The 10607-nt window shown below is 38.4% G+C and overlaps 1 protein-coding gene across 1 annotated transcript; it reads right to left on the bottom strand.

Annotated features, from left to right (window-relative positions):
- Positions 1–1219: 1219 nt before the first annotated feature.
- LOC147198035 (pyridoxal kinase-like) lies at positions 1220–8861 on the bottom strand. The gene is made up of 12 exons (XM_086124356.1): positions 8468–8861; positions 7737–7791; positions 5894–5998; positions 4342–4425; positions 4201–4235; positions 3780–3865; positions 3593–3638; positions 3396–3507; positions 2767–2903; positions 2593–2659; positions 2308–2440; positions 1220–2225 (listed from the first exon to the last, which is right to left on the bottom strand). The coding sequence occupies exons 1-11, from the start codon at positions 8555–8557 to the stop codon at positions 2319–2321; spliced, it is 939 nt and encodes a 312-aa protein (XP_085980482.1). The 5' UTR covers positions 8558–8861; the 3' UTR covers positions 1220–2225; positions 2308–2318.
- Positions 8862–10607: the final 1746 nt, after the last annotated feature.

Below are 10607 nucleotides of genomic sequence, written 5' to 3'. Positions count from 1 at the left end.
CCCTCCATGACCAAACTTGCATTTTTTTCCCTTTTCTGAATAAATATTTACATTTTGGACGAATCGCTTGTGTTTGAAATCCAATTCACACATTATTCCAAAAGTAAATGCAATTCGTTAAATTTTCTCTTTGATACACACGTCCAAATTATACAGTGCATATTCTGTCGTCTAAATGCATTCATTCTCTCCGGCATTAGCTATTTTAGAACTCTTCAGCCCTCTGCTGGTGTTTTAGCACATATGCGTCTTTAAACCACTGTTGCCCAGTCCCTTATTAAACCAATGCACACCTTATATTTCACATTTCACTTTGGTGACCCCTGCCTTAGACTCTGAACTTTAGAGTCTAAATTTGAGACTCCATTTAACCTAGGAAGTATGTTTTTTGGAATGTGTGAGGAGGTCGGAAACTCATACAAACGCCACAAAAGGAAGTCTAGACCTGGATTCCAATCCCAACCATCAAACTTTAGTGGTGGATGTGCTTAGCAGTGGGTTACTGTGCCACAACCTTGACATATTTATCTTTATCAACAACTAACATTTGTTTAGACTGATCATGTAAATAAATCATTGGAATTGGGCGAGCTGTTATATAATTTGTTGTAAAAAAACAAAACAATTGAAATTGGGTCCTTCTGATGATCTCAATAATCTAATGTGCAGCTCGACAGTAGTTGGGGTATCACTGCTGTAAACTAGGCCCCTCCTGAGATCATGTCCATCTTTAAAATAGTCAAATGAATGTAAAACTCAGTAAATCAACACTGCCTGCGCAGAAATTAACTTGAGCATACTTAGGATGGATACACTGTATTGTCTTGAGTAGTTATTTAGGTTAATGCCAGCTCTTCATACTGTGGATTAGTGCTGCACAAACATACCTGCCCCTAATTAGACAGCATTAAGCACTTTATCTGACGAGGGGAATGTTTAGTTGCCTGTTTTTTTCATATTCAGTATGTAATGATCAAGTTAAAGGCACATTTTGACTGTAGGTGAGATTTTAAATACCAACAACCCGCTCCCAGCAAAACAAATAAATCAAAACAATAAAAACACTTCTTTCCAAGAATTCATTTGGCCCTGTGCTTTTGATTAAAATAGCCGGCATTTATTTGGAACATTTCCATATGGGCACTTGAGGTATAGCAGTCGTAGGAGAGACTCAAAGGCTCAGTACCAAAGTATAAGCAGAAAACATATCACACATGGGAAAGTTATTACATTGTTTTTATTACATCAGCCATTCCATTTGTTATGTTAGAGAAGCAGCTCAATGTTTTGGCCTTCAATTTATATTTGTGATGCGCAACTAATACAGTTGTACACACACACAAAAAAAAAACATTCAAAACCAGCTTCACTTCCTTTCTGCCTTAAGGCTATTGATTAGTGCTGAGATATGGCAATAACAAAAGAATGCCAATCAACAGTACAGAAAATCTTGTCTTTTAAAAATTATCTGTGCAAGTACCTCAATTTGAGATGGTTTAAGACAGGAATCTAATGTGTACTTATTTGGAGGAACGTCCTGAAAATTAAAGACGTGGATTAAGGAGGTGTGGTGCTTAAAACACCAACTAATCATAATTGTCAGTGGGGTTACAATTCTAAAACAACAAAAACACTGGCATATAAATCGTACCAATAAAAGTATATGGATCATGAACAATCTTCACCGGGTTTGAATAGTTTAGTACAGCGTTGCAGTACACATATCATAATGCCTCAAACCTCAACGCATGAGCTGTCACATTTATTCCAGACACTGTTGTTATTTTCAATGTCGCGGTGACATCATTACTGCATATTTCAGCAAGTGACACCTCAATGATTTATCCCAACCTATTTTGTGAAGTTTTTAGAGTTAATAATTACAGATTTATCCGAACCTATTTTGTCAAAATTTTAGAGTTAATAATTACAAAGAGAACAAGATACTGATAGCGATGAATTCAGCTCTGACCACAGCGGCATGTACAAGTACACCTGTTTATAAGTTACAATATATCTAAAAGGATTATTAAAGTACATTTCGGAGTCAAATAAACTGGCTCTAAAAATAAGCCCTATAGGCTAATTAATATCTGTTTTAAAACTATGCAAAGGAAGATGATATTTACAAAAGCCATAGTACAGCGATGTATGGCAGTGATTCTGGAGTGTCTCCATACAGAGAGCGAGTAATGAGTCTTCACAGCTGAACATCTTCAAGGATTCTGAAAGGAAGAAACACATGACATGGTTGGGAAAAATGTTACATATCCCATCCCAATCTTTATATTTATTCATCAATGTTACCATCTTTGATATTAGGACGTTTGTAAAATTTTCGCTTCCACAACGATGGCAGGATTCTCAATATCGCCTTTGCTCTGAACCATTCTCAGCTCCAACTGTGCAGGGCTGGGCCTTTGCCCTGGGCCGGCTTTTTCTGAAACATTGCAGAGCAGTTCATAACATTAACTACAAGAATACTGCAGTATTTTTTCCTTCGATAATTGTGATGCTTGTGTCAAATCTGTACAAACAAGGTGAGGAACAAATTGTATGAAATAGTCAGAAGTCTAAGTAAAAATGACATACCATTAGCATAATTAATGGTCCGTTTAATTACATGGTGCATAACCGAAACAGTCTTTTCACAGGCAGCCTGGAGGTAAAAAAGAAAAAGAGTCAGAATGATTACACCAAGTGGTCATTATGACATTGCGTCAGCTATTAAAGGACTGAGAGAGCATTGCAGAGGGGTGTCTGAACCTTCAGGTCTTTGGGATGATGATGTGTCCATGCAAGCAACAAGGCAGCAAACAGGTCCCCCGTCCCCACAAACACAGCGTCAACTTTGGGGATGTCCATGCAGATCTTCTGAATGCTCATCGTACCATCTGGCTTTTCTACGTGGCAGAATGGACAGCAATATTTGAGCGTGACGGGTACTGTATGATTGCAGTTTGTTTGTTGGGGTGAAAGTCATTTGCATAAACTACAAATTTTTTTGCAGATCCAGCATGTTTTTTGAGTTCCAATTGGATTTTGTCTTTGTCCAAGAATGGAAAGGTACACGACAGATATAAATAGTTTAATGAGTCCTGGCCCCCCATTCATCGCAGCACACAGGGTCACCATTGCATCATTAGAACAGCCTGTCCACAATCAAAAGTGAAATAAACACTCTTCTCATTTGATTTATAATGTTTTATCAACCATGAACCAAAGAGTTGCCTGCTAATGAACAAACAGATGGACTAAGAGTGCTTCACTAAGAGCTCTTCTCGTTAAGAAATTGTGCATTTTGAATATTATTCTCTTCAAAGTTTGTTTATAACTTACCTCAAAAGGTTAACAAGGGTTGAATGTACACAGATTAAGTGGCGATGGTACTTTACCAATTTTTTGGCTGCCGAGGGCCATAAGGTACTGGCCTCCTTGATTCGAAGGCAACTCAGTACTAGTGAGTACCACTGTTTTTGGACCCATCTTGTGAAGCAACTCCATTGCCTGAGGAGTACACAGGACACAATTATGCACACAATCTTGGACTGCTTTTTATAAAATTCTAAATTGAATGACAAAAGGTACCCACATGAAGAGCATCTTCTGTGGTGTGGATTTTCCTCCCAGTTAAAAGCCTGTTTAAGAAACGCAGATGTATTTATCATCTGTCTCTTTTACATACATTTATTCGTGCATTTCTCCTAGACTGTATCTCTGACCATGCCACACCAGTCGCTTTCTTTCTCCACCTTTGTATTCATTAAAAGGCCACTCACTCTGCTTCAAACTGGTTGGGGGTAAGAATGTCGGCCAAAGGCACTACTTTGTCCCGGTAGACTGGCAGAAGTTCCTCTGGGACATACTGGAAAAGGCACCAATTTAAAGGTTTGTTATGACTTTTTTTTAAGGATATCATCTCACTTCTGCTGAGTCTAAACACATATTGAACGTAAGGAAAAACACCAACAAACAAAAAAATCAATGTTTTTGACAAGGGGAAAACTCATAAGGCTCAATTAGCTGCTTGCACCAAAAATGGGAGGGGAGTGGGGGCCAGGTCACTGTGTCTGCATAGACATCGTCAAACCTTGCTCAATATTTGCAAGATACAATTTTTATCCTTTTTTGGATTATGGGGCAGGCAAGAATAAAGAACAACCATAATGGCGTATTAATACTGTACATTAAAATGCTCACCATTGCACCATGGTCTCCCATTACAGGGTCACAAACTGTCACAAAACAAACAAACAAACAAAAACAAAAAAAGGTAGGAGTTAACTACTTGGAAGATTTGGCTGTTCAATTTTGCATTGAATCAACCAGTATTGCACTCACCATATACTAAACTGGGATTGGCCTTTTTGAGCTCTTTAACAATCTCAACAACAGTCATCAGGAAGGACGTGTCCCTGCTGTACCCTAGGTAAAGGAAAATGGAAACAAAACACGTACGTGATTTAAGAGGTATGCAAATGCAAACGAGACTCGGTCTTGTAAAAGCTATATTTCAGAGCTTTGTCCCCACAATAACTGTGCGAACAATATCAACATTCCTTTAGAACAGGGATGAGCAAACGCTTTTGATAAGGGGCCACATGAGAAACTGGAGCGCTTGCCGAGAGCGCTAACCTCAACTTTGTCTCTAATATTTTGACTACAGAGTACAAATAAAAAACATATTGTCACGTTTGAATAAAGTGCTGTGTGGAAATATTTACACACTTTAAAAATTATGTTAATTTTGTGCAGCAACTCATCTGGGAAGAATGTTAGCATATTATTGACAGTGACATATCATGATATAGTGATGATTTTTACTACACTCAAACAGGACTGTCGTACTGGACTCGACACTTTTTTTGGTTTCTCTGACTCCTTGGCATGTGACTTGGACTGAGCCATTGGACTTGCAAAAGCTTCTTCGCCACTCAACCGAATCCAGCGATATTTTCATTCCTGATTATTAACGCCCTTCAAACGAAACTTGAAGTATTTTTTTTCAGATTATCAAAATAGCCACCTGATTGGTTAACCTGAACGCGAGCGCCAAAGCACGTAGTCTTTTTCTTTCAGTCATGCCAGCCAACATCAAGGTTAGAAAATTTGTTATCTCCAACCATCGAGAATTGGCCACGTCTTAAAAAAAACAAACAAACATGAAGCAATTTCTGACACATCTGGAACCACATTGAACTTGGATTGACACTTGCAGAGGCACCACAAAATGAGGTCAATGTTTTGGTTGTTTGCCCACGTGCACAGGTTCATAAAGTAAAGGGTTCCATGCCGTCTAAGAAGAGTGCTGAGCAGAATAAAATTTGTCATACTGTTTGGTTGTGAAATTTGTATTTTTCTGTCTCAAAGTTTACTCTTGATCTCATGTGGACTTGGAACTTGTGAACTCTGACCTCACTTGGACTTGGACCTTTGTGACGCAAGCTTGACTTAGACTCGATAAAGGTGGATTTGAGTACAGCCCTGCACCCAATACGTTGTGTATCTGAACTTGTCGATTTACGTACAGTATTCTTAGGACAAATCTTTTTGGCCTTTTTTCCAACACTGTGCAGGATATAAGAATGTTACAAACATTAGGACCACTGTTGTCATTTTTTGCTTGTTTATTTTTTTGGAAAAATAGTTGCTAGAGGGATTGAAAAAAAACCCCATTAATGTTGCAAAGACTTCACAAAAGTGGCAACACAGCAGACATAAATCGTAGCTAGCTACCTCACTTTTACTAGCGTCCACACCTACAATAAAAGCACAACTGTCAAAATAAAAGCATCATGTATTTTTTGTTTTTGTTTGACTTTATAGTCGCCATGAGTGCTGGTCAGAGATTGACCCCCGGGCCATACTGTGTCCACATCTCCCTTAGACTCACCTGTAAGGATGTAGTCATAGTGGTTCACCTTATTGAGCTTGATGCCCTCATAGAGCACATTGAGCTCATCAGCTTTCAGTACTTGACCCTTCCAGTGAGCATAGCCTAGAACACGAGACAAAACTTTGATTATTGTTGTTTTTCAAGAATGCCATACAAAAATAAATAAACTGTGGTAATATCGGAGGGGAGATATTTGCAGAAACAGGGTGTGATTCTTCCCTTTTCTGTCTGATCATTGACTCACTGTGATGCAGTCTCCCTCTTAAACAGGGCCTCAACACTGAGTGGAGACGATGTCTTTATACTGCTGCCAGTTTCCCCCTTTTTTGTGCCCCTTCACCATGAACCCACAATAAACTCCCACAGCTGTTCGGACTACAAATGAAAAGACTCACAAAAACATGGGCCCTTCGCTGACCCAGAGCTGGCCAGCACAGCAGCGAGCACCTCCTGCAGTGAGATCGCTTTTACAGGGGAAAACACTCTCAGACCTGCACTGGGAGGTTATAAACGAGGACATTTTCTTGTACAGGTCAAATTACAGGAGTGTGATTTCGCCCGCATGAACCAGTTTTGGCTGGAAAAAGGAATATATAGATATCAGATATATTAATCTAAGAGGCTGCTGTGCAAACATCACCAATCATGTGTGAATTCAAATTCTTTCTATGCTTTGGTGTATAAAAGCCAGCTCTAATTATAATTATCTCTTGAGCAACCTTGGGACCCTGATTTATTCTCGTTAGAGTTGCAGGTGAATTCAAGGCTATCCAAGCTGAATGTTGATGAAGGGCAGACTACATCCTAATCGTAGGAGGACATGAAGACACGCTCACATTCACACCTAATGACAATTTAGTCTTCAGTGAACCTAACATGCGTGTTTTTTAGTTGCAGGAAGAAGCCGGAATACCTGGAGAAATCTCAAGCAAGCGCTGCAAGAACAGACAAACTGCACTCAGGAAGACCAGTGCCAAGATTCGAACCCCAAATCTGAGAACTGTAAAGCAGCTGTGACGAACCACTGGCCCCACCATGCCGCCCTCCTCCCCACTGCATCATAGCGGTATTTATAGTATCACTTTTGTGTAAGTTGAAATGAAACCATCCTCGCAAAAGAAAATTAATCAATTATTTTCATTTAAAAAAGAAGGAGAGCTTTTTATTCCCCCCAGGCTGGCCTTATAGCTGTTAAACACGAATAGAATGTATCTGCTAGTGTTTCCTTCCTTCGAAAAGAGTTTTGGACCTTCTGTGCAAAAGAATCCAGGGACACCATATAAATGACACTGTTGTCCTTGTTACAAGCCAGTGGACCATAAAAACTGAAAGAACTCCTTCTTAGCCGCGGATTATTAACGGCTCGTAGAGTAGTGCATCATGTGTTCAAGTATATTATACTGTTAAGTGGAAAACCTCACATAACCAAGTCCTAAAAGCCTCATTTACCATATTGGAGCACTGCATCTTATAATGGGTGGGAGACAATAATCATCTCTGTTGAACATCTACTCAAACTGACCAGTGGTCAACACTATCATTTATTTATTTATTTTCGTTTTCAAGGGAGGCAAAGTACAAAAGCCAGTAACTATGTATGCACTACATACGAGTTTTATCTATACACCAAAGTCACCAGGTTAAAATGTTACATTGGACATTGGTCAACCATTTTCTTGGACACTTGAGGGAGAAAAGGTGCTGAAAGCAAACTTTACACAGTCATTCAGAACATGTTTTGAAACCTAAACCACAAACAAAAGGATAGCAAAATGTGAAAAAGAAAATAATTGCACACCAAATTCCCTCAAGTGAGACCTCTGTAAAAGCATGAGACAACCTGTGTGATTGGAGAACTGCACAGAATTGATGGAGTCCACTTCAAAGCCCAGAACCTGAGAATAGTTTAACAAAAAGAAAGAGAAAAAGAGAGAGAAGGAGTTAGTTGACCTTTCTTTGTCCTAATACTAAACTATATAAAGCAACAACAAAATTTATTGTGCAGACTCGCCCTCATATTGGATAGGATTAAATTACATGGGGCCATTATACCCTAGTACGAACCCACTAAACTGGCGTTGCGTGGCTTCGTAGTAAAAGAGTGTGTAATTGTAATTGCATATAGGTTGAAAGTGATTTGAAAATCATTGTATTCTGTTTTTATTTATGTTTAAAACAACGTCCCAACTTCATTGGAAGTGGGTTTAAAGTACAGCATGCTGACTTGGTATATCTACATGCATAAAACATTTTAAAGAGGATTGAGATCGAATAAAATCATTACGAATACGTTCTAATCGACTATTTGGAGTGAAAAAAATTCTAACTGTCCACACGCAGAGGGAGTGTTACAACTACTCACGGCGTTTAGTCACATCAAACACATCTCGTCTCTGCAAGCGAACCATTTCTAGTGTTTATTCATTGATAATGTTAATATCTTTTATCTTGTAGCAACGTAAGACAGGAACACGACATGGCACATATTACAAAACGATAATGCAATATAGGTATACTATCTAGGAATTTTAGCGACACCGCAACAAACATTAAGCAAGAAACGATATATACCTGCAGAGGGAATGTAGCGGACTTATTTCCAACATATCCTCGGACAACATGACTCTGAATGGACAACACGCGACATTCCATCGCCGCCATGAGCCAAATTGGGATTAAAAACTCGAAACGCAATAAGACAATAAAACAAGTGCAACATTAAAAGTCCGCACAGCTCTGGACGCGCTGAAAGTTAGCATGGAGACTGTCCTGTAGTCAGCTGGGAAGGGCAACGAACATAACCACCCCCACCGATCTTTGCTTATTCAACTCATAGGCTATCTCCCAACTTCCTTTCTCTTGGGTTCGTTAGACGTCATCTCGAGGAGGACCGAAGAGCGAATTACAGTCCTGTCTCGAGTTGCAATTCTACTTCCGCACACACTAAAGTACCCGGATATGGCAGCCCAGACTCTTGTTGCAGCCCATGTGGTACGGCACTTCCAACAAGACAAACTAAACCATGAGGTCATTACTACTGTCATATGTTAGTATATGACTGATTACTGTATACTAATTGAAAGGTCAACGAACGAGAGGTTTAAAACGTCATCATTCTTACATGTACAGTACTAGTATATTGAAATGTCATTTTACATACAAGTCAAAACAAACTTTAGCTTCCCGTCTCTCACTTTAACTCGCCTTTAACCGTGTTTCCACAATCTGACAAAACCCGTGTCTTTTATACGTGTGACCACCAGATGGCGGCTCTAGACTTTTTCACGTGATTGACCGGAATTGTTTTATTCAATGTTCAAAGAGACGCACGTAAATCTGCAATTAGAATACATACATACATACAGTACATATCCTTAATGGATTTAAAACTGGAAATTGACTTGATCAGTCTAACACCTTTATCTCATACATACACGAATTATAAAATTTATTACAGCAACTGTTATAAAAGTAAGAAGAATCATTCAGCATTTTGAAGTGCTTTCATGTGATTTCTAACCATTCCAGAAGAGGAATGAGGAATTTCAAACTTAAGTGAATTATACCCAAATTTGAGCCAGCATGCAAGGCTTCCAGGAGAACTTATTGACGTTTTTGAGTCTGTTCTGTTTGGTCTTCGTAGTCTTCCATTGTACATCCATCTCATTCCTATGTTTGTTTCATGTCTATTTTGTATTTTTTTCTACGTTAACCTTTTGTCGACATCGGCCTTAGTTATAGCCACATGAAAAAGGATTCAAACAAAAACTGCCATTTTATAATTTATTCATAAAATCCTGATCAGAAAAAATGGGCCCCTTAAAGGCCAATGCATGTGTATCTAATAATAAGAAAAATATATTTCATTTATTATTTTATGATTATTCTCTTATTTTGTGTACAACTCTTTGTTCCTGCTGTGGTTTTTAAAGTGTTCTAGAAATAAAGATGAATTTATGTGGAATTGTTAATCTCTCGTCACTCGCTCTCTAATTGACGGATCCTACATCAGGGGCAAGAGATAAAGGTTTTAGACTGGTCAAATCAATTTCCAGTTTTACATTCATTATGGATACAATTTACCATCTTAATATGAATAAGTGACTCGAAATAAAAGTTTAAATATTGATCTATTGTCTAATATTCATTTTTTGATGTTAAACCAAAATGATTTCTCTTAATAATTATCAACAATGACTGAGCAAGGCAGTAAACACTTCAATATAAATTGTCAAATGTTTACTTCTGCAACAATTAAAAAAATATATATATATATATATAAAACAAGAAATCACAATTTCTATAGTACATTATTGTTTTGGGGAGCTATTTGGATTAATGGGAGATCATCATCCATCCATTATCTTAATCCTCATGGGGTGTGTTGGAGCCTAACCCATCTGACTTCGGGCAGTAGGCAGGGTACACCTTGAACTAGTTGCCAGCCAATCGCAGGTCACACACAAAGGCAAACAAATATTCACACTCACCATCACATCTATGTAGACAATTTAGAGCAGGATGTCAAATTCAAGGTATGGGGGCCACATCTGGCCCGCCAAATCATTTCATATGATCTGTGAAAGCAAATTAAACTTTATAAAATCTTGCAAAATTTCAAATTCTCATATGTAATAAATAACAGACATCGTAAGCATTTTTTGTTACCAAACCCTGCATTATGGTCACTTAAACAATAGATGAATAAACC

Source organism: Hippocampus guttulatus, chromosome 11 (assembly GCF_054856545.1).
Source record: "Hippocampus guttulatus isolate MCC_2025c chromosome 11, RoL_Hgut_1.0, whole genome shotgun sequence".
Lineage (NCBI taxonomy): Eukaryota > Metazoa > Chordata > Actinopteri > Syngnathiformes > Syngnathidae > Hippocampus > Hippocampus guttulatus.
Note: the sequence above shows the minus strand (reverse complement) of the source record. Positions and strands in the feature narration are given on the sequence as shown.